This window comes from Pristis pectinata, chromosome 24 (assembly GCF_009764475.1).
Source record: "Pristis pectinata isolate sPriPec2 chromosome 24, sPriPec2.1.pri, whole genome shotgun sequence".
In the NCBI taxonomy this organism is placed as follows: domain Eukaryota; kingdom Metazoa; phylum Chordata; class Chondrichthyes; order Rhinopristiformes; family Pristidae; genus Pristis; species Pristis pectinata.
The window spans coordinates 2,830,627-2,855,957 of record NC_067428.1 but is presented as its reverse complement, the minus strand read 5'-3'; the positions used below and the strand labels follow the sequence as shown (position 1 = coordinate 2,855,957).

At 40.7% G+C, this 25,331-nt stretch overlaps 1 protein-coding gene across 3 annotated transcripts in view; it reads right to left on the bottom strand.

The window, feature by feature from the left end:
- cherp (calcium homeostasis endoplasmic reticulum protein) overlaps positions 1-25,331 on the bottom strand; it is a 58,883-nt gene that overhangs the window by 9,289 nt on the left and 24,263 nt on the right. For 2 of the 3 annotated variants that reach the window (XM_052037624.1, XM_052037627.1), the window contains exons 5-13: positions 24,728-24,879; positions 21,525-21,636; positions 18,957-19,046; positions 17,381-17,651; positions 16,534-16,694; positions 7,938-8,367; positions 6,246-6,487; positions 3,787-3,920; positions 1,938-2,024 (exon numbers count right to left, since the gene is read on the bottom strand). In XM_052037624.1, the coding sequence (XP_051893584.1) occupies positions 1,938-2,024; positions 3,787-3,920; positions 6,246-6,487; positions 7,938-8,367; positions 16,534-16,694; positions 17,381-17,651; positions 18,957-19,046; positions 21,525-21,636; positions 24,728-24,879 (1,679 nt within the window). The remainder of the gene's footprint in view (positions 1-1,937; positions 2,025-3,786; positions 3,921-6,245; positions 6,488-7,937; positions 8,368-16,533; positions 16,695-17,380; positions 17,652-18,956; positions 19,047-21,524; positions 21,637-24,727; positions 24,880-25,331) is intronic. The other variant, XM_052037625.1, reaches the window with a different exon arrangement.

Sequence of the window (25,331 nt, the reverse complement as noted above, 5' to 3'; positions counted from 1 at the left end):
TGTTATGCTACAATTTTACAAAGGTGTAGTTAAACACTTAGGCTACCAAGAGCACTTCTGGGTCTTGGTTACAGTAGAGCACAGAATCTTGACTTCAAGGGTGAAACTATGAGGAGAAATTTAAAAGACTAGGGTTGGATTCCTTGGATAAAGTTGTGGTGATTTGATATTAAAAGTTTTCAAGATAATAAGAATGTGTAGATAGAAATTATTTTTGTTGGTTGGGGAAATCCATGACTAGGGAGCATGGTCTAAAAACTAAAAGCAAGCCTTTCAGAAGTTAGGAAATACTTCCAAACACAGATGGTGACTAAAGTTTGGAACAATCTGTCACATGTAATAATAATTACTTTAAATCTGATATTTGCATATTTTTGTTGACCAAAGATATGTAGAGATATGAGGAAACAGCAGCTATGCAGAATTAGGGCTTAAATTAGTTATGACTTTTTTGAACGGTGGAACAGTGCTGAGGTATTAGATGGTCCAATTTTGTTCCTAACTATGAAGGTATCCAAGTTCACCAATTACACTAAAATAGGTGGCAGGGTATGTTGTAATGAGGGTATTTGGCCTTAATGTAAATAGATTGAGTGGCTGGGCAAAAACATAACAAATGAAGTTTGTGTGTCAAAGTGCGAGATCGTGCCCTTCAGTAAAAGGAAACAAAGGGGAGACTATTACCTGTATAGAGATAGATTGCAAATGACTGGAGCACAGAGGGATCTAGGTGTTTTTGGGCATCAATCACAAAAGGTGAGCAGCAAGTGCAGTAGGAAGTCAAATGACACATTGGCCTTTATTGCAAGGGGACTGGAGTTTAGAAAAAGGAAATATTACTACAAATGTACAGGTAATTGGTGAGGCCACACCAGGGGACTGCACACAGTCGCCTTAGTTAAGAAAGGATATACTAGCATTGGAGACAGTCCAAAAGAGATTCACAGTGCCATTTCCTCAGATGAGAGGATTGCTCTATCATGAGCAGCTAAAGAAGCTGGATCTGTATTCTTTGGAATTTAGAAAAATGAAGGGTAATCTTACTGAAACATGACAGAGTAGATGTTGTGATGTTTCCACTAGTGGGAGTGTCTTGATCAAGGGGACATAATTACAGTGAGATGGTCATTCAAAGCTGAGGCGCATAGATATTTCTTCTCGCAAAGGTTGGTGAATCTCTGGACTGTACACTGAGGGATTGTGGAGGCTTGATCACTAGAAGGGGTAAATACATTTTTTTAATAATTGGGGAACTTAGGGCAATAGAGAACTGGCACAGAGGATTAGATCAGCCATGAATGGCAGGGCAGGTTTGTGGGGCCTACTCCTGCTCCTATTTTTTTTTGTGGAACATAGATATTTGCAGATTTACAGGAATGGCTTGTTAAAAAATTACTAGGCAGCCACAAAAGGTAATCAAGAAAACCCAATGCCATCTGTATTGCCTTGGAATACAAAATGAAGTAAGTGCTGCTTTTGTTTAGTCTTGATCAGACTCCATCTCATTCTGGTTTTGATTCAACCCTCAGGAAAAGCCAAATATCACAACCTTGGCATGATAGGAGGGTAATTCGGGTAGATTTAAGTTTAGACTGATATTTAAAAAGACATAAGAATTTGATAGGGTACATGCAGAAACCATTTTCCTATGAAAGGAAAACAAGAACAAAGAGGCATAATCTCACAGTGAGGGTCAGACATTCAGCAATGAAAACAGCAAGCACTATTCCACACAATAAGCAAAAGACAATTGCAATTATATCCCTGACCGGCTGTCGATCCAGACGGTCAAATGCAGCTTTCAACACTGGTACCTTACTCCTGAAACAACTGCTATCATGACAGACTGGCGCAATGCTACAATAAGGGAAAAAAAACAAGATATTTGATATTTTTAGTGGTTTCCACTTTCACTTCTGTTGCTTCTAAATACTTACCTATTTCTCTTATCTTGCCCCTTTTTTCTCCGTGCTCGCATTTTGGCTCGGAAGAATTCATAGAGTCCATTCTGCTCCCAGCCTTCACTGCACAGGGAAATCAGTATTTAGCAAAGTCCAGGCAAGTGGATGAAAGTCAATCCAGAAACCAACAGAATGGATTTTCTTATTTCTTGCATGTAAATAAGTTGTAAAGGGCACAAAGGGACAAAAATTGCAAACTGTGATGAGAACTGCAGGAGAATGTGCACAGAACAAGGTCTGGGCAAAATGGCAAAAGTAGATTGATGAGCATAATTGTGGAAGAAGCACGATTTGGAGAAATAAAAATAGAACGGAAACAGGCCCCTGACAGTGAAAATAAAGTTCTCAGTGGAATGAAGGTACAGAAAAGTCAAGGGGTCACTGATACACATATCACAGACTGTGTAGTACATGGGAAGCAGTTTGACTCAGTATCACTGTGCAAGTTCTTTTTAAGAGCTATCCAATTAATCCGTTCCCTGTTTATTTCCTTCCTTGACAAAATATCACAATTCTCTTTTGCTAAGACAGAGAACTTTATACAGGTGAACGCGCATTACAGGTGGGGGTGGCAGAGTTTTGCATTCATAGAAAATGGTCCATATCATCATTTTTTTTTCATGCAAAGCTGTGACATTGGCACTTATGTCAAGAAATGCAAGTTGAACAGAAAGTTCTGTGTTTATTTATTCACTTCCCCCACCCCCATATAAATTCTGTGAGAGGAAATTTTATTTTGCATCTCAAATTTTTGGGTAGTGATTTGTGAATTTCGTAAGCGCTGATTTCTATTACCCAAATGGCCGTAACACGGGGGTTGCCTGTATAAAAAAAGCATCAAAACAAAAGTAATATTGTGATATTGAATTTGTAGAGTCACTAACTAGACCACGTGTGTAGAAGTATGTAGACCATGTGCATTAGAGCCTAAGAAAAAGATACAGTACAGATTTTCTGAAATTTAAAACAAAAGGAAAAAGTTATAACAAGAAAACTGGGGTTTTGTGCACAAACAAATGTAAGATTCAGTAAGTGCTTAAAATTTGAATAACTTATCGCCAGTTAGTGAAAAAGTATTCCTCAGAGTATGCAACATATTGTCACAAGCAGGTACTGAAGTACAGTCATCAACACCTTTTACACCAAATTTAGATATTTGAAGAAAATTAAACAATGGAGGGACAGAGCCAGAAAAAGGGATGAATATAATATGCAGTTGGCAGTGATAGGACACAGCAGTCTCTTTCTGTGCTGGAATTTCTACAATTCCAGAAAGACACTTGAAGTCTTAAATTTTAGAAAGACTGTGGCACAGAACTACTTTGCAAGTCATTGTGTACAACAGGGTAAAATTATGGGTAACGTCCGAACAAGCTGCAGTTTATGAAATTAGGATAAAAGATTTAAAAAAAAATACAACTGGCATTTATAACGGAAATCAGTATGGACCGCAGGAGGGTATGATTAATAAACAAACATGAACAGAATAAAATCTCTGTACAGAAATACACTCATGAATATTGAGATGCCAGGATTTATTTGTGGACCTCTGTACAAAGAGTAAATGAAATAAATAAAAAAAAGATAAATTTACATTGAACAAGAAAGGCACAGAAGCTATGCCGATAAGGGCTGAGTGAAGATGGTAGAGAGGCAGTTAATTTAATCCACGAATACGGATATGGTGCATTTAAGAAGAATGGTCTGTTTTAATAGCATTTTCCTTTCACTGAACCCAATACATGATCACCAATAACAGCAAACAGTTCTTACCAGGCAGAGGCAGAAGGGCAATGACGATATGTAATCTTTACAAGACGCCTACCTATTTCTTGGTCTGTCATGAGATGGTGGACTATAAAATGCCTCAACTGCAGCAAGCAACCTCTCATTAGGTGGCATTGGAGGTGGAAGGCGCATATCTTTAGGCTCCAGAGCCTTGTAGTCATAGTCTTCTAACTATTACAAAACAAATGATAAGTAATCCACAATCCAAAGTTAATTGCATGTTTGCAGTTGGTTTTGCAACTGCATATATAGCAAGTTGCTTCTCACCTTCACACATCGATGATTTTTAAAAACAAAACAGAGGAAGCAAAACAAAAACAAATGGGAGCTCACTACCAAAATTTTAATGAGGATATTTCAATCCATCTTTTAACAAAATACATGCGCAGTTCTGGTCAATTGAATGCAGTTCTGGTCACTGCACTATAGGAAGGACATTGGTTAAGCTAGACATGGTGCAGAAAAGATTCACAAGGATGTTGCCTGCATTGGAGGACTTGAGTTATCAGAAAAGAATGGATAGGCTAGGGCTGTTTTACCTGGAGAAAAGGAAGTTGAGAGGTGACGTGATAGAGATATATAACATTATGAGAGGCATAGATAGGGTAGATAGCCAGCATCATTTTCCCATGGCAGAGATGTCTAAACTAGAGGGCAGAGGTTTAAGGTGAGAGGGAGGAGGTTTAAAGGGGATCTGAGGAGTAAATTTTTCACACAAAGAGTAGTTGGTATCTGGAATGAGTTGCCAGAAGAGGTGGTGGAGACAGGAACAGTAATAACATTTAAGAGGCATCTTAACAGGTACTTGAATGAGCAGGGCATAGAGGGGTATGGAGTTAATGCAGGCAAATGGGATTAATACAGATAGGAATGATGGGCCTGTTTCTATGTTGTACAACTTTAAGAGTCTATAAATTGACCTTTAGACCAAGAAATATTTTGCACTTCTCACTCTGGATTTCGATAACACAAAACCAAATTAGAGTACAGTGTGATTTGTAACCGTAATCTGAACCCAGAAATTAAACTACATTTCAGTGCACATTAATATCGGTAACCTCATCACTTGCATTCCAGTCCATGGTTAATTTGTTCACTTTAGGGAAGTGAACACATAATTCTGGCCGACATGAGTGCAGTAGAGGGAATGCTAAGTGTTTTGGAGAGAGATTAAATCAAATCAGGTGGATATAAAATATACCATGACACTATTTGGAGTTCTCCCAGAATCATGCAAGAGTTGCACCTCAATCAATATTGCCATAATTGGCATTCGAACATTACTGTTGTTTATTTCACTGCTGTTGTACAATTTGCTATCTCACTGATTATTTATTTATTTATTGAAACCCACAGTGAAATGCGTCTTTTTGCATTACTGAGGATGTTCTGGGGCCAGCCCACCAGTGTCACCACTCTTCTGGCACCAACATAGCATGCCCACAACTCCTAACCTGCATATTTTTGGAATGTGGGAGGAAACCAGAGCACCCGGAGGAACCACGCAAAAACGGGGAGAATGTACAAACACCTTAGACACAGCGGCGGGAATTGAACCCAGGTTGCTGGCGCTGTAATAGTGCTACACTAACTGCTACACTACCATGCCGCTGTCTACATTCCAGTAATTACACTGCAAGATACTACATTGGTTGCAAACCACTTTGGCACATTCTGTGGTTGCAAAGGATCTTATTTAAATGCAAATTAAAAACAAACATGATACTGGAGACTAAGAGATGGTCGTCTAAACAATTATAAAACAAATGATAAGTAAACTACAATTTAAAGACAAAGATGGTTTTGCAATTGGTGCTCATGCATGCCACAAGCAAGACTGCCTAGACAATCTCATGTCAGTCACTTCCACCCTAGCCTCAATTCATTTGCTGCTGAAACTCTAACCCAAGCATTTTTCAAAAATCTACAGAATCAACTATTCCAATGCTGCCCAATTGGCGTAACATGTTCCATTCTCTGTCAACTTAAAGTTTACTCACAATTCTGCAGCCCACATCTTATTCCACTATAAAAAATAAATGCCATCCTTGCTGACCTAGTTTAAGTTCTCTGTCTACCAATATCTCTAAATATTTGATCCATGTTTAAATCCCTTTATGGCCTTACCTCTCTCTACTTCTGAAGCATCCTCCAACCCTACAATCATCACATAAATCAGTGTTCCTCTAATTCAGATCACTTGCACATCTTCACCTTTTCCACCATTGGTGTCCCTGTATTCAGCCAGCAATGCCTCTGAACTTTTGAATCCCAGCTCAAAGTCTCTACCCTTACCTTGCCTTTCCTTTAAGACTGTGCATAGAAAAAACCTTTGACCATTTTATCCCCAAAAACTCAGCCCTTCCAATATTTCCTTGGGTCTATATCAATGCTTGTCTGAAATGCTCTTATGGGGGCATCTTAGAACTTTAACTCTGTTTCAAGTATTATTCAATGTAGTTTGTCAGTATAAAGGTGGAGCAGTAATTGGCTTACCTTCACCAGAGGTGCCATTAATCCTGCTGGGAGATCAAAATATGGCACATTGGGCACCAAACTAGGGTCATCAGGACTGATCTGTGGTGGGGGTGGCCCTTGACGTCGGATATGTGGAGGCTGTCCATTAAAACCTGGGGGAGGACCACCAAAATCTGGATGCTGAGGTCCACCCCATGGAGGAGGTTCTCCCATTCCTGGTGGGGGTAATCTGTGCGGAGGATGGTGAGGAGGGCCCATATCTGGAAATATATGCATGAAGGTGTTTAAGTCAAATTTCTGTACCTGGTCAGGCCTTTTGGAAACACAACTATCACTCAACCTAGAGAAGGCGTCAAAGATATTGAAGTCTACTTTTATTAGATGCTCGTAAGGTTTGCAGGTGTAAAGGAATGTTAGCATTTTCTAATGTAGATTTGCTGAGATGACCAAGAATCTGGTTGACAGACAGTAAGCATACGAGGTGACATGGAAACAAATAGCAGGGCTCATATTGGCACCAAAACATGACTTTCATTAAAAACCTTTGTATTTGAATCATACATACAGTTCACAAACAAATATGAATAAAGGCGGCAAAAACCAAGGCTATATTTTACCCCTCTGCACCCAATTCTGTTCTCCATCTGTACCCAAATTTAATTGTTTCCTTATTCAGGACTGCCGTTAGTCCATACTTCCTTACATCATAGAAGGAGGTCTTTTCAGCCCATTAAATCTATGCCAGCTCAGAGGAATCCTATTCCCCACTAATTTTCTCTGTAACCTATTCTCCCCACATTCCCATCAACTCTTCCCAGATTCTGCCAATCACCTACACAATAGGGGCAGATTACAGTGGCCAATTAACCTACCCACCTGCACATTTTTGGAAAGTGGGAGGAAACCAGATCACCTAGAGGAAATCCACACAGTCACAGGAAGAATATGCAAACTCCACACACACATAGCAAGGAGGCCAGGTTTGAACTTGGGTCACTGGGGCTGTGAGGTAGTAGTTCTACTGGCTGTGTCACTCTGCTGCCGTAAATAGAGCCCAGTCAAAGACAGCAGCAATATCATTCCTTTACAGGTTTGGAAGTAGGGCTCCTGCCCTGGGGTCTGTAATGCACAAGGGAAACTGGAAAGCAAACATCAGCTTTGCACAGAATTTCCTCCAATTCTATGGCGCTGTTGCCAGAGGTCACATCTGTTTTGAACTGGAAGGTTGTAGGATCAGGTCTCACTCAAAACTTAAGCACAAAATCCAGACCAACATTGGCACAGTTGTGCTGCACACTCTCAGCAGGTTCCCTCCTTCGATGGGACATTAATGCATGTCTCTGTTTGTCCTGAGGATGCAGAATATCCCAAGACATTATTTTGAAGATCAGAGGAGATTTCTAGAGTCCAGAATGAGATTTATCCTCAATTAACAGCAGTAAAACAGTTAATGGTTAAACATTCTCACAATACTATTTATGCTTTGTGCAAAACGGTTAATGCATTTCCTACGTTCTAAAGGTAATTATGCATTAAAGGTACTGAATTGGGCTGGAGAGCTCTTTGAGACATCCTGAGATAGGGAATGCAAAGACTGGTACACAAAAATTTATAGAAATGAAGTAGTGAAATCTGCTTGAAAGTGACACTAATGCAGAGAAGAAAACCATTAATCAGAACAACTCTATATGGCTGCTAAGGATTGCTTACCTGGTGGAAAGTCTCCTTGTTGATAGTCAAAATGGTGAGGAGGATAGGGGGGACGATCAAAGTGGTGCCTGGGGGGGAAATCATCCTGCATGAACCGTGGTGGGATGCGGTTGAAGTTGTGGGGATGTGGTGGCTGGTTAAATGGTGGGTGCTGCTGGTGTGGCTGGAAGGGGGGCTGCTGGCGGAAATGGGGGGGCCTCTGCATTCTAAATGGTGGATCCCGCTGGCCTCCCCAGGGGGGCTCATGCTGGTTGTTCCAGGGGGGATCATACTGGTTATTCCAGGATGGCTCATGTTGATTGTTCCATGGAGCATCCCGCTGGTTGTTCCAATTTTGTTCCCGCTGGTCGTTCCACATTCCTTCATGGTTGTTATTCCAGGGCTGGCAATGAGGTGGTCCCTGGTGTGGAGCATTAAAAGCCTGGTCAAACTGGCAGTGGGGAAAAAAAAAGATACACTCCAATTGTTAACTGAACATTAAACTAACATGGCTTTAATTGCAATTATTGACTCTGTTCTGCATTTTTTTTGTAAACTATAGAACTAGTTTGAGCAAGAGACATAAGGTTGATGATGATTATTATCTTGGCTACATTCATTTAGTCCAATCCTGCCAGTTTTATGTCCAGCTAATGACTGCTTGGCCTCTTGAGTACTAAAACATAATTAGGGATGCAACAAGTGGCCATATCATTACAAGTAAAACCAATGGGCAATTAGTTGGATTAAACTTCTCCTCTAAAGCACTGCTAACTGCTGTAAACTCTTTACACTAAGTAATTTACTATTATAACACTGTAATGTGCAAAAAATACGAATACTGAAAGGCCTGGATAGAGTAGATGTGAAGAGGATGTTTCCATCAGTAGGAGAGTCCAGCATCCAAGGGCACAGCCTCAGAATAAAGGGACATCCCTTTATAACTGAGATGAGGGGGGTGAATCTGTGGAATTCGTTATCATGGAGGGCTGTGGAGGCCAAGTCATTGGGTGTATTTAAGGCAGAGATTTATAGGTAAAGGGGTTAAGGGTTACAGAGAGAAGGCAGGAGAATGGGGTTGAAAACAAAACGGCGGAATATACTTGATGGGCCGAATGTCCTAATTCTGCTCCTATATCTTATGGTCTAAAATCATAGTCACTTGAAAAATTGTTGGCAACTGGTGACTGCCAACCATGCTTGTTGTCTCCCATGAGTTACTAGTTTTTGAACACTCTGCCCTTTTATCATATAATAAATAATCAACTATTTGCTGGAGAAAAATACTAAAATTATAGCTCAAGATATTCAGATCACCTGCCAGTATGTAAATGAGATGTTGTAGAGTCTTGTGGAACACAAACCAAGAATGTTCACATATGTATAGACATTAGAAAAATACACATTTACAATTAAAAGTTTTCAACCTTACAATCATTATAATTACTTGTTTGTATAAATATGGCAGTGGTAGATATCAAATTTAAGTAGTACACAGTGAACTTAAGCAGCAGACATGTAGATTTGGGTGCAAGGCAAACAGAGTCAAGAGCAGAGCTTGAAAGGCAAGACAGCCGCACAGAGTGAAGGTGCCTTTAATTTCAAGTTTAGATGATCACCTTCATTAAATGTAATACAAATGCTACCTTACATCTTTATTTTAAGTCTTATTTACAGCGTGGTAACAGGCCCTTCCGGCCCAATGAGTCCGCGCCGCCCATTTTAAACCCAAGTTAACCTACCCATACGTCTTTGCAATGTGGGAGGAAACCGGAGCACCCAGAGGAAACCACACAGACACGGGAGAATGTACAAACTCCTTACAGACAGCGACGGGAACCGAACCCCGATCGCTGGCGCTGTAACAGCATCGCACTAACCGCTACACTACCGTGCTGCCCCTCTATCTTATGGGCTTTCGAACTCTGTAGGCAGCAACCAATTTCAACACAAGAATGCAAACGTGTCCAGAAACATGACTTAAAAGGTTCCAAATATTCTACTGCCCACAGAATCACCTGGTGAGGAAAAGGAAACTAATTTTGGCTCTGAACATGCATGATACATGCTCTGAACACTGTGGTGAGGGATGGGATGTTGGACATTGGTGGGGCAGGACTGGCGTTGATGTGTTGATTCCTCACATAGAGAAGAACCCATCAATGGTTTTAAAAAAATGAACAGACCTCCAAGGGAAACAAGCTATTAAAAGCCAGTTCCCCTCTGAACAAGTACCTGACCACAATATTCTGTTAGTATGAAAAGGCAGACTACGAAACATCAATAAAATACTAACTTATGGTGTCGTTTGAAGTGTGGTGATATTCCACACAGAATTATGGCATCGATATTACTGAAAGCAAGGCGTACGTTATGAATGATGAGTGCACAATGTCGCCCACAAATGATCAATTTTTATATAAAGGTAACTCTGATCAGCTTGATATGATTCAGTCATGAGCTTTCTTAACGTCAGCTCCCAGAGATTTGGGCACAAAGTGGAGGCTGACATCCAGTAGACTATTTACCATCCCAATCACTTAAAGGAAGTTGTTAAGATACAAATGCAGATTTCCTAACTCTAATCTTCCAAAGTATTTTCAATTTGGGAATTATTCCCCAAGATTGGAAAATTGACTCTCACTTTATCATACGTTAGGCAAGAACAAATATAGAAAAATAGGAGCAGGAGTAACCTGTTCTTTGATCCTGTTCTGCCATTCAACATGATCACGGCTGATCCTTTACCTCAAAATTATCTTCCAGCTCTCTCCCCATTTCCCTCGATGCCTTCTGTATTTATCTGTCTGTCTCTTAAACAATCCACAGCTCTCTATAGTAGATGACCTCTAGAGTGAAGAAATTTCTCCTCATCTCAGTGCTAAATATCTTACACTGTATCCTAAAACTGTGACCCCTGGTTTTGAGGATCCTCTCCCTCCCACCCACCACTCTGTCAGAGGGAAATTCCTCCTGTATCCTGCCTAAGCAGCAGTGTCAGAATTTTGTACACTTCAATTAGATCCCCTCTCAATCTTTATTGCAGACAGGCTTGGCTGACTCGATCTTTCTTCAGACGACAGACCCCAACTCCCCTCCCACCCCATCCCTAGAATCAGTCTGCTGAATGTTCATTGCACTTCCTCTATGGCAACTATATTCTTTCTTACGTATGGAGACCAAACTGCATGCAATACTCCACCTGCACATTTGCTTTCAGTGATTGCTGTACAAAAATACCCAGTTAGATCCCTTTATACATCAACATTTATAATCAATCACTAAAATGATACAGCAACACCCTGACATATGAATGCCGAATTTACAAACAGCTGCCATAATTTGCAGACAACTTACAATGTTTAAGAGGCATTTGGACAGATACTTGGACATGAAAGGTGCAGAGGGATATGGGCCTATTGCGGGCAAAATGAGATTGGCATAGTTGGGAAAGATCAGCATGGATGAGGTGGGCCAAAAGACCGCATTTCTATGATTCTAACCAACTATTTTCGATCACAGTAAGACATTCATCATAACATTTACAGTTAAACCCTTACAATAGTTTGAGGAGTCGTCGAAAGCAGTTTAAATATTAAATATTGTTATTTGCTGCTAAGGCGAAGTACTAAGCCACAGATTGTAAACTGTTACGGCCATTTCAAGCAGCCCCCAAACCTGCTTCTCACAGATGTACTTCTCCAAATTTTTTCCCATGCCTTCTTCTCCAAATAGTAATAGTAATGCCCTTCCAGCCCTTTCCAGTGACACAAGAAATCATTCTCCCTTGCTTTCAGAACATGTTCCAACGTGTGAACAAATCAACTTATGAATGGGTTTCAGGAACGAAGCATTCACATATCAGGGAGTTCCTACACTCTGCCTTTGTGTTTGCCCAACTGAAGTGAATAACTTCACGTTTATCCATATATGTACCTGCTTACTCACTCAGGAGAAATCATGGACTAGTCATCCCAAGATCTACGGTCAGAAAATTACTGGAGTTTATGAAATAATGACAGTGTGACTGAACACCTAGAAATTTTTCTAGCATTGATTTGCAAAGTGGAGATCATGCCTGACAAACTCACATGAAGTTTCTGTGGGGGAAAATTTATGTTGACTTCCTAAAAGCATTGATAAATTAGTGACTATTAGCTGAAACTATAGCTCACTGAATTGAAGACAAATATTTGACTGGATGAGGCAACTGCCTGCGGAATAGGAGACAGAAACTAGGGTAAAGGGCAGTTACTTTACTAGCAGGATGGGAACTAGTGCTGTCTCATGAGGATCTCTGTTGGGGCCTCAAATATTCACTGTTGTTATTAGTGACTTGGCCTTTGTCTCCCTGCACTGCACTTTCTCTATAACTGTATTCTGCATTCTGTTCTTTTTTTCCTTTTGTACTACCTCAGTGTTCTTATGTATGCAATGATCTGTCTGGATAGCATGCAAACAAAGCTTTTCGTTGTATCTCAGTACATGCGACAATAATAAACCAATTACCAAATGGTTAAATGGGATTTTAAAGAAAAATGTATACATCAGTGAGTGGTGAATAAAATAAAACCGTTGGAAATATTCATCAGGTCAGGCAGCATCTATGAAGGAAGAAAAAGAGTTAATGGTTCAGGACTGTTTATAAGAAGTAGAAAATGAGAAAATGAGCATTGACAAAGAAAGAGGAAGTTAAGAGGATAATAAACGGGAAAGGAGTGATGAAACCATGAAAGGAATGATGGTGCGAGGCAAAAACAATGTGATAATGAAACAAGTAAAAGAACCCAAAAATGGATCTGAAGGAAGTAACAGATTTATTATCGGACAGTGCTAAACTCAAATCTCCCATCCAAATGGCTGAAACATGCCAGTGGAACAAGTAAGGGTTAGTCATCAAGCTTATACTGAGCAGTAAGTACAGTATGCTAATCTAAAGCTACTGCTTTGTAACCTGCACACTGGAGCAGTGACAAAGGGCAGGTATTCTATCCTCTATCACTATAGGGTGATTGCTTTATGGAACAACTCAATAAAATTACTGGAGTTCAAGGGTGGGAAGTTCAAGGGAGATATCAGAGGGAGGTTTTTCACCCAGAGAGCGATTGGTGCATGGAATGCGCTGCCTGGGGTGGTGGTGGAGGCTGATACGTTGGTCAAGTTCAAGAGATTGTTAGATAAGCATACGGAGGAATTTAAGATAGAGGGATATGTGGGAGGAAGGGGTTAGATTGTCTTAGGTGTGGTTTGAAGGTCAGCACAACATGGTGGGCCGAAGGGCCTGTATTGTGCTGTATTGTTCTATGGTTCTAACTCCATTCAGACAGGATCCCAAGATTATGGTCACCTGTCACTTTGATTCTCCATCCCACTCACGCACTGATTCCTTCTGCACTAATCCACTGAAGCTTGAAAAACAGCAACTGACCATTTGATTAGACACATTGGTCTTCTGGACTTGACAAGTTGAACAATTTCAGATAAAGGTTCTTTTGCTCTGAATCCATTTTTTATTTCTTTTCTTGTTCCATTACTATCCCCTTTTAACATTCAATCTTTCGTATTCCACCTCGCCATAGACCTTCACTTTTGTTCTTCCCACTTTCATAGAATCCTAGAAATTTAGAAGACAGGAGAATACTATTCTGCATGGTGCAGCCATGCCAACCAAAAAGGAACCAATTGAGATAATTGAACTTTCCGGTTATGTTACGGCAGATTAAATACCCAAAGTACTTTCTAAATGGATAAGGATTTCTGCTTCCTTTGTAGTCAGCAAGTTCCAGATTCTGTGTGGGAAAGAAAAAGTTCTCAGCTCCCCTCTACTCATTCTACCATAGCCCATAGTTGTTAAGTTCCCTTCTAAGTGAAATAAGGTGAACAGGAAGGACCAATCTAGACAGCTCAACCTTATGCACCTCACTTAAACCTCTCCAGCCTTTTCTGTTCTCAAGAAAACTGTGCCAGCAAGCTAAAACAAAAACAGAAAATGCTGGAAATACTGAGCAGGTCAGGCTGCAGCTGTGGGAAGAGAAACAGAGTCAATGTTTCAGGTCAGAGACCCTTCATCAGAACTGAAAAGATGGCAAAAGAAGCTTGACTGCCTAAGAGAAGGTTCATCGAGGCAACTGCAGAGAATTCAATCACAATGCTGACTTGTTACATGTTGGTGGTGGAAGGACTGAGGAGCAGCTCCGAGTGACTCAACTCAGGATGTGCAGTCTCTGATTTACACTTTCAGTCACAGTATTCATGTGGCTGTTTCAGCTAAATTTCTTGTTTTCATAGAGTATTTTATGTTCTGTTGTCAAAGGTGACCACCAGGATATTGATATGGAAGACAGGTTGATGGTAATGACTTTCAATAAAGAGATGTGAGAGTCTCCCTTGTTGGGCAGAGTCACTGCTTAGCACTTGGGTGGTTCAAATGTCTGAGTTAAAGATATGGATGTGTTTCACAAACCTTCCAGCACAGTTTGTCAACTAAACACTGCCACTAGGAAAAGGCGATAATTGGGGAGTAAGTCATCACTGGTTGATATTACTTTGCTACAAGCAGCAGAAACATCAGAAGCATGGGAGTAACCTCAAAGACAAATAACGCAATACACCGCAAAAGGTCAAAGAGACCAAAACAAATTAAAATGTTAAAAAAGAGCAAGGGAAAAAACTGTTACATAGCAAATATGAAACCTTTTACATCAATAGTGGGAATTGCAAACAGTGCCAATTAGGCCAAGAAGAAGAAACCATTACCTTCGGACCCCACCACAAACTACAGTCCTATGCTTCCTTCACTCAGTAATTATCTCAAGCCAGTTTGCCTACTTATACATTAACATTCCATTTTGATCATGGTCTTGGTTTCAGACCACATATCCTGCCTGCCTTCTTGAGATCACCACTGTCAAACACACAAACCTATATAAGCTTGGGTCCTTCCATACTCAACTTGTCCAACATCCTTTCATTTATTAGTTTTATCCTCTTAACTCCAGTTTGTACAGAACACCTACCTTACACCAATCCACTTCCAATCCTGCCCTCATCTAATGTTCCCTGTTGCTCTATCCACTCAATTTAAGGATCAAATCTATAAAATCCTTCATGACCTCAGTCCACCGATCTCCACGAGCCCTTTCCAAAGAAACACCAAAACCACCAACTAGTTACCAAATTTACTGGGTTTCGGAAGCCCTTCTGGTAAATTAGGTTTTACAGGCATGCTCTACCTCATGTCCACCAGATGACAGCACATGGCTCATCAGAATGAAACTGGTCATTAAACCCATCACAAATGCCAAAACCCACTTAGAGGTTGCCAATATTTGTTGCCTCAGGTGGTTTGGGGGTAAAGATTGAAAAATTGCAAGATGTAAAATACATGTGTAATTTTATCACTAACTGGTGAATCCATGAAAGCACAATATTGAACAGTTAAGGGCAAGCATAAACATGATTTGTTTCCAGACTTTATCTTTCCTGCTTATTAGACAATCTGCCCAAAATCATTATCTTCCTTCCTGGATTTGACGACACAAGTGTACGAAACCCTTTAATACTCAGACAGCATCAACAACGGTAAAGGAACATTACTCTAAAAACTTGAATGGTCCCAAAACCTCCAAACACTTTATCTTAGAATACTCCATTTGATTATTAAAATGCATAATGCAAGTTACTCTAATAGTTAGGAGATAAATGACACAAGCACTCTCTCAACAGCTAACTTTACTATAAAGCATGGTATCAGAACAATGGACAAAGGACAGTGAATGGTGCCACATACAGGAACACACAGGCAATTGTTACAACTAAGCCTGCAACAACAAGATCTAACCCGTGGTTGCTTCCAAATAAAAAGGCTTCCCAAATAGGCTGCAAGCAAAGGTACCATGTGCAAAAGGATGTGTTTCATAAAGCTACTTTCATCTCATATGCAACAGAGGGCAAGTACATTTGATTAAAGCACTACTTCGGCAGAGAGTGTAACTTACACCAATGACAAGTCATTTCTCTCCTTCCCTTCTAGTGCAGTGCCTTGGCAACTCAGTATTATTCAAGATTTTGACAGTATTTAAAACACTGCAAAATCAGAGCAAAAGCAGGCAAATTTATTAAACATAATTGTTGAGTTCTGATTCTCAGTAACATTTCAAAATGGGATTGTGAAAATAGGGGATGAGACAAAGAGAAGGAACAACGACAGGGAACTTAAAGATAACAGGAAGGTATGAAAAAGGGATGAAAGTGAATAAAGTTAGGAGAAAATACAGTTCGTGCACCAAAAACATTTTTGTACATACGTATACAATGACCTTAAAAATAAGTATAATATTAAAAATAATTAATATTTTGCATTGTAGGTTTTATCAATTAAAAAGATCCAGGGAACAAAAGAAGAGCCCCAGCCAAAAAAACTTGTGCATTATTAATCTATTTCTGCAGTAATTAATTGGTCCTATTCTATCAGGTTCTTCTCCAATCACTGTTCTAGCAATATATCTTCCTACTCTTTGCTTTCATGCAATAAAGGTCACTCAAGATCCTCCTACTGGTTCATTAGTTCTACGTGTGTTGTCCTCAGCACGGCCGGAGATATTCCCTTAATCAGTACCTGTTGCTGCTGTCCCCAGAGTGGCATTGCAGGTCGTTCAAACCAGGGTGGCTTGGAAGAAGAGTGTTCATGCTGCCCAGGTCCTCGCTGCCCCCCTGGAGGGGGCTCCTGTCCTCCAGGTGGCACATTTTCAGGAAGGGGATGTGGTGGCTTGGCCTCCTCTGTAATACAGACAGAAGGTTTTGAAAATGAATTCCTCACAAACACTACGTAAACACATCCTCAGGATACCCAGTGAGGTCATACTCTGTCACAAGAAAATATACAAAAGCAAGAGATATTCAACCACAACTGACCAACAGGCTATGAATAATCCTGCCTTATGAAAGAGTGGCCTTTTGATCACACTTTGCATAACGGTACTTCAGGGTCAACTGAGATCACAGACACTGTGACCTTGCTCTATAGGACTCCAACATGGAGCATGAAAGTTTTAAGTAGAACAAGTAATCCCATGAGGGGATAAATGTGGGTCCTTCAAGCTGATGAGTGTATCTTTGAAACATCTTTACCATCACAAAATCCCCTCACACTACTTGTGTTTGTGACAACTGCAAATTTGTCCCATTTATTGCCCTGCTCAGTACCAGAAAACTGGAAGCATGCTCGCAGATTGAAAGGGACTCAATTGGTTCCTACTCATTTCAAAATTTAAAGTTTTGAAGGGTCAGTGGAAGATTTGCTGAACAAATATGGACTTCCAAGAAATGCACTTAGAAGCTACAATAGAAAGAATATCCATCTAAACTTCATTTTGGATACAGTTCTCTGACCTTTTCAATATAACAAAGAACATTTTGTCAGCTCCTTTCCTCCAAATTCCATATCATTTCTTCTGTTACTGCACCTGGTGAGTCTGTCGGAGAGAGTGCTGGCAGATCCTGACTCTGGGGCAGTGGGATGTGGGGTGGTGGTGCCTCAGGTTCCAGTAACGGCTGTGGTTGTGGCTGTGACTGCGGCTGGGGCTGTGGCTGTGGCTGAGGAGGAGGCTGGGTCTGTTGATGTTTGGTGAGACTGTCCACAAACTCCTGATGTTGAGCCTTCAGGGTTTGGATCTGCTGCTGGAATGCCATTTGAATAGGCTGGACCACGGCTGCAAACTCCGTGATGAGAGAGGCCTGTGGAAAGCATTATGCAGAAAGACATATTTAAAATTAGATGAAACCAAACCAGAGCAAGGGTCTCAGGTGATACATTCTCAGCAGAAAATTCTTTTCAATCTAATCTCTGAAAGACAAAGGTAACTTTAAATTGCAGATGCACAGTAAAGAATTTGAGTCAACTGCCCCCTTCCCAAATCTGTCAAAAGTTTTAATAAATAAGTTCAGCAGAGTGCGGTTTTTGATCAATTGCAGCATCTCTCAACCTACATTATTAAAACAGAAAACCTGGTCATTTATTTCATTTAATGGAACTTTGCCATTTCCAAATTTCCCTACTGCAACAATGACTACTCTTCAAAAGCTCTTCATTGGCTGAAAGTTATTGTAGGGCAACTAGAGGTCATGATACAAACAATAAAATTTGAACCTTCTTTCTCCGCAGAATTTTTTGAAAAATTTTATCCTACAGATTCCATTTATATGATGTAGTACAATCTCGTTTAATTCTCTGACCACACTATTTTATTAAAAATATATATGCTTCACTATTCTCAACATTCAGTGTCAGAATCAAGTATTCCTGAGCCAATTTAGCATGGCTAGTTGCAGAGTTGAAATCTTGCTGCACAAACAAGGTGCATTGACCTTACAGCAGTGTCTTCCACTGCATCACTGATTAATTTTCAATTTCTTAAGTTGTAAATGCAACCACCCTGCTTCAAACATCAGTTCAGTGGGAAACCTGTGTCAATTAAACTCCATTAGCCAATACCCCCAAGATGTGAAAACAAGACTGCTAAAACATCTCATAGATCATCTTGAAAGGCAGCAGAGAAAGGAGACTTTTCATGACTGCCATTACACCTCTGTGACCTGTGATAAAACACAGAACAGGCCATTGTCCAGGCTTACTGCACAATCCAGTCTCCAACCCTTTCAAGATTTAATTTTTTTTAAGCAATTACTGCAATGTTGGAAATTGGCCTCAGACTTTTTACCTCTCCCAGAGGAGCCCATTTAATTAAATGCATCTGATCTGCAATCTCTAATTCCCTGCTGGAATCTACAATAAACTGATGAACAACAACAGAGCCATATGTTAAACTTAACAGGTGAGCTGAATGAATTCAAAATTATTGCTCAATATACATTTCTTAATGGTGAAGAGCTCCAGAAATATGGGGAGAGGGCAGAAACCGTGTGAAGTGAATATCAGGCACAGTTGTGTTGAAGTGGAGCAAGCCTACTCCCACCCCTATTTCTACATTTCTAATACCACAACTCAACTGCTGGTTATCAGAAGTGCCATTAGTTACTAACTTGATATTGCCCAAGTCCAAGAGCAGGGCTCTGTAACTGTTGAATAATGGATTCATCGAAATAACCATTCTTCTCCCACAGTTGTAACAGCTGTGAAAAATCAACAAAAGTAACGTTCTGTTAGGGGATCATGATAGTGAAAGACAATGCAATATTTTTTCTGACATAACATGCACGTCACATCAAAAAGAAATGCCTGTTTGATGACTTTGTGTTCTTAGAGATGTCACTCACTGGTCTCTGTCCCCATTGTTTACTGTGCACCCAATGCAGGTGGTGCCCATCCACTGAACATTAGTGCATGCCTTGCACTGAAGGTCTTTGGCATTACTTTGCACCATACAATGCAAGCAAAAAAACCTTGCAAAAATACACCAAGCCTGTCAGCATTTACAAAGAATAAAAGGACAATTGATGACACTTCAGTATACATTTTGCCGTTTATTCTCAGAGATTTTAACAATTTTAGCATTTCCCAATTTTGTCTCATACTTCCTGGACTAATCTTCTATACTGAACGGAAGACTGAGATAGAATCTTGCCACTTGAAAGACATATTGCTTTTTATCAAATTGATTAAAATACTTCAAAGAATATTTAACGATTTTATCTCCTTCTGCTTTGCGCACTGAAAACTATGGCCATTCACAGTTAAAGGAACCGAATGGCCACACTTCACTGTGATATTTGTACTTTGTAACAGGCTGCCAACCCAGTGCCTTGATTGGATTCCTCCAATTTCTGAAAGGGTAAAAGAAAATCAGCTCTTGGTGTGATGACATGGTTTAGATAGATTACCCACTGAGTGAGCAGCTGTGTTTTCCAGCCCACATAGTATCAGCCTGTAGGATGATACTTTGATGTTACACCACCTCATACCAGCACTGCAGCACCATGGTATGTTTTTCCATTCTATTGCCCCCCAGATATAGGATTGTTTCATAGGGAATGGACAAAAAGGGATTGTTTCACTTAATCTCAAGTGATTTTTTTTTTTCCTGACCTTAATTTTTGCAAATTTCAAGGGCAGAAGCACAATCTGCTTCCCATTACTCTGTGATCCTTGCAAACTGGAGGGGGTGGGGGTACTGGGTAGGTACCACTCAAGAAAGACTCTTATTTGATTTTTTTGTACCTTTACATTCATCCCAATAGATATGGTATTCTCTCTACACTTTTCACTTCCTAGTCTCACCTTGCAGAGGGCTCAAAATTACACACAATCCAAGACATTAGGAATCACATTAATTACACAAAACATACAAAATGAAAATAGCTTATGTTTCTCTCTGATGTAGGTCCTAATTTTAGTGCCTTTCCTGCTCTCAGATCATTATTCTCTTTTCCTTCAACTACTTTACCAATCCGTTCATAAAAATTGCCCTGTTTGCATTCATCTCCAAATCTAGTTTTGCATTCCACAGGCTTTCAGCTCTCTGTGAGAATTTTCCTCCTGCTCTATGTAACACTTTAATTTTATACCTGTATAACACAATTTCTGGGAAGATGATATCAATCTATCTTGTTCCATTCTTTTATACCTTCAAATATCTTTTTCAAATGACACATCATCTCATTTTAACAAAAAGTTTCAGTTTCTCACATAGTTCACATTTATTTTATCCAGTACCAAGCAGTTCCCAATGCAACTGAGACACAAGAGACTGCAGTGGATCAAGAAGCATCTGTGGGGGGAAAGTCCGTGGGGTCCGCCTGGGTTGTTTACAACCCAATGGAATGGACAATGAATTTTCCAATTTCAGGTAATGTTCACATACAGCGTTACCCACACCCGTAGCCCCCACCCCCCCCCCCCCCATTTCCAATCCACCTCCAGTCCCCCTATTTTTGTCCTTTCCCCATACCCCCCATTATCCATATTCATCCCCCTCCCATCCACTTACCACCCACACATTTCATCCACCAGCTCTTCCTCCCCTCCCCTATTTGGTTCTGGTTCCATCTGCCATTCAGCACTCCACTAATGGGTCCCATTATAACCTTCTTTACTTGTCGGATTCCAGTACTAGGAGCCTTTGTGTTCCTCCTTATCCCCCTCCACCAGCTGTCTCCACCTTCACCCTCCCCCCACCAACCACTTGGCTCCGTCAGCCTCTTTTTTTGTGTCTGCCTCCATCTATCACCCACCTGCCCCTTTCCCCCAACTCCACCCCTCCCCTTCCCCTCCCTGGCTCAATCTATCTGTCATCCTTCACCTCCCATGCCCGCGCCCCACCCCCCTCCCCCACTCTGTCCACCAATCAGCTCTGGACTGCGTCTCACCACTCCCTCCTCTCCTCTTTATACTGGCTATCTCCCCTCTCCACTCTTAGTCCAGATGCAGGGTTTCGACCTGAAATGTCAATGATTCTTTTCCCCCCACAGAAGCTGCTCAACCCACTGAGCTCCCCCGGCAGATTGTTTGTTGCTCTGATAACAAAATACATTTTAATAGCTACAACATGTAAATGTTTTGATGTATTTTTCTAAAATATTAACTAAAATAAGGAACAACACCTCACTATCCTTCTCAGAAATAAGTTGACTTATGGAGGTAGGGAAAATTACCCGTGCAATCTTCTGTTGTTTGTCCTCTTCCACTGCAAGGAAGCTGGTGCAGTAAATGGGGACCACAACTTTCTGTAGGGCTGCGAGCAGGTCTCGAGCTTGTTTTCGTTGACTGTGTACATAAAACACACAGGAAGGGTAAGTTACTAAGGCCCAAGGAAACAATTCAGTTACTTACAACAGAATTGGAATGTTTGTGTACGCATACATCATATACAAATTAATTATGTATGAAGTATTTTAGTTAACAAACTCTTTGTCCTATCATCGCCTGGGAGCTCAAAACAGTGTTTCAGCCTTTGGGTGGTGCACAGGTTGTGCTCACTGGCAAACTAGCAGAAGCTGTGTCATCTTACCACAATTCGTACAGTTTGAGCACAAGAACTTCAGAACAAATACTCACTCGGAACTAATTACTCAATAAAATTTAAGCTTATGCTAATGAAGTTATTAAACATTTTACATAAAATGATATCTTTTTAAGTATATGAACCATGGCTCGATAAGAATTCTTAACAAATAATGTGACAACCTAGTGAAACTGCAATATACGATTACATGTGCACTAAACAATGTGCAATAGACATAAATAAGTGATCTCACAACTAACAGATCAGATCACAGTTCTGCAGTCATACCACATTATTGTGAATGGTGGTGGACAATTAAATTGAAGGAAGAGGCTCCAAGGACACCCCCATCCTCGATGGCAGAGTCCATCTTTTGAGTGTTAAAGGATGAAGCAGTCACAACTATGTTTAACCAGAAATGCCAAATAGATGAAGGTAGCCCAACAGCACAGCAATTAGTGCTGCTACCTCACAGCTCCAGGGACCTGAGTCCAATTCTAACCTCAGTGCGGTCTGTGTGGAGTTTGCACATTCTTCCTGTGACTGCCTGAGTTTTTGCGGAATCTCTGGCTTCCACCCATACCCCAAAAGCACACTGGTAGATAAGTGGCTATGGTAAATTGTCACTGAGTGTAAGTACGTTTCAAAACAAATCAAAAGGGAGGTGGAGGATATGTGAGAGAGAATAAGTCACAAACTACAGGGATATGAGAAAAGAATGGAAGGCATCATGAACTCATGGCTCTAATGGTCACCTACTGTGTCATAATAAGTAATCAATGAAGTCAATGGGTATCAAAAGGGAAAACACTCCAGTGGCTGCAATCATAAAGTCGCACAAAGTGTGGCTGAGATTGGCAGAGATGAGTCACCTCTGCCCCAGAATATCATTGCAAGAGTTCCTCAGGGCAGTGTCCTAGGCTCAGCCATCTCCTGCTTCATCATTAACCTCCCTTCCGCTATGATACCAGGCATATACAGACAGATGGCTTGGACTGAAGGTAAGAGGTAGGAAATTTAGAAAGGATGTGAGGAAGAATTTTTTTCACCCAGAGGGTGGTTGGAGTCTGGAACACACTGCCCGACAACTTTTAACAGGTATCTGGACAAGCAAATGAATTGCCAAGTCCTGGAAAATGGGATGGGTACCTGTTGGTCAGCACAGACATAGTAGGCTAAAGAGCCTGTTTCTGTGACAAGTGGGGATGTTTGCTGATGATTGTGTGATGTGTATTTGCATTCGCACTTCTCAGCAAGAGGCAAGCCAGGCCTGTGTGCAGCAAGAACTAGTCAACATTCGGGCATGGACTGAGAGCAAGGAACGTTCGAGCCAGGCAACGACCATCTCCAACAAGAGTGAATCTAACCAACTATCCTTGACATTCAATAACATTCCATTGTCAAGTCCCCCATTATTGATATTGTGGGTGTCACCAATGACCAGATATTGGGGAAGCCTCAGAAATACCATAGATATTAGAGCAGGTCAGAGGCTGGTTATCCTGTGGCGACTGACTCACCTCTGACACCCAAGGGCACAGGTCAGGAGCGGAATGGAATATTCTACCAGCTTGAACAAATGCAGTGCCAACAACTCTCAAGGAGTCAACACTATGCAGGACAAAGCAGCCCACTTGATTGGTGTTCTATCAACTATTCTAAATGTTTGTTCCCTCCACACAGTGGCTGCAGTACCATCTGCAAAATGCACAGTAGTGACTTGCCCAAGACTACTCTGACAGCATCTCCCAATCCTGTGACCGCTACCGTGACCTCCACCACCATGAAGGAAAAGGTCAGCAGGCGAATGGGAGCACCAACACTTGTAGGATCCCCTCCACATAACCCTCACTTGGCAAAGTATTATCTGTCCTTCATCGTCAATGTGTCTAAATCCTGGGACTCCACACCCAACAGCACGTTGGAAGTGCCTGAACCAAAAGGACTTTAGCAATTCAAGCTGGCAAATCACAACCACTTTCTCAAGGGCAAAAAAAGATGGGGAAATAAATGCTGGCCTTGCCAGTGACATCCAGATCCCAAATATGAACATAAGGATCTATCTGACTTCCACCTACATACATACTTCATTCTGCAAAGACAAGTATTATTCCTCCTAATCTGTAGCTCCTGTTTGGAAACAGTTTCTTGGACTATCATGGCAGTGCTTACTGTTCAGATGTATTCAAGGTGAGTTCATATACTGGGTAGAACAAAAGTGGCAGTTAATCTCAAAATATTACCACCCTCCATTTGGCATTTTGGGTTAAGAAACTAACTCAACACAAACAATGCAGCTCAGAAAGAATAGTTGTCCAATACAGAATTATACCAAGGCTTTTACGGCCAGAAGAGCTATATACACATGATATGGACAACTCAGCAATGTGGAATGGCAAGATATGCAAACAGCTAGCTTGACATGCAAGTACTAGTTGCATTTTTCACCTGTCCCTGCTCCCAGGCACTATACTGTGCTGTGCAAAGTTGTAGATTGAACAAGATACCCAGTACCTTTACAATTCCCTTCTTGTAGAAGACAGCTTCACCTCTTTGGTGTCTGCCACAATTGTACAGTTGGGATTTGCAACTGATCACGTAGGATTTACCCAAATATCCTCATTTCATGCAATAGCAAGATGGAAAAGGTGCTCAGCTCAACAGCTCCGTTGTTTGATGAACTGTTATAATATTGAAAAATGATGAGGGATTCCGGAGAATGGAATAAATCTGGGTAGCATTGGAACTCTTACTTGAATCCAGATAGGTCCTGGATTACTTCCCAACCCAATTTCTGTCTCCACCTATGCCTCCAACTTTGGATATCTTCAGTAATGTACTTAAGATACTAACCAGTGATGAAGTACATCATTTATCAAGTAGATTAGATGGAGCCGCAGTTCAAAATGGGCTCCTTCAGCTGTGATTCGGTTCCTCAGATGACCAGACATCAGCTCACAATGCTGAGGGGTTTTTGCATTGTTAAACATCCAGTTCTTACCAGCCTAAAGAAATAAGGAATAAGATGATTAACAAATTACGGAGAGCCTGGCCATGTCAATTGTTAGAAAGAACTTAAAAGCAAGGGCCACCTTTAACATTTTTCTGAGTAAAAAACTGCCAATATCCTTTTTTTTTTTATTTCTTTTGGCAGCTTTTCCCTTTTTTTTTAAAATCAGGAAGTGAATGTTACCTTAGAGCTGAGCTACTACGTATTAAAAAGAACTGTGTTCATTAAGTTGTGATGAAGTTTCAGGGGGTTGCAGTGATCTTCTTTGTGTCATTTGCTCTATTCAACTATACTCCAAACAGTGGTCTTTTGTGATAATTAAGATGCTCAAACAACAGGCACCAGAAAATATCATGAGAATCTACAATTATTCTCATTTGAACAACGCAATTTTGCATTAGCATTTTTTATGGTATTATGGGTGGAAAGTGAAGGATCAGATTGGTG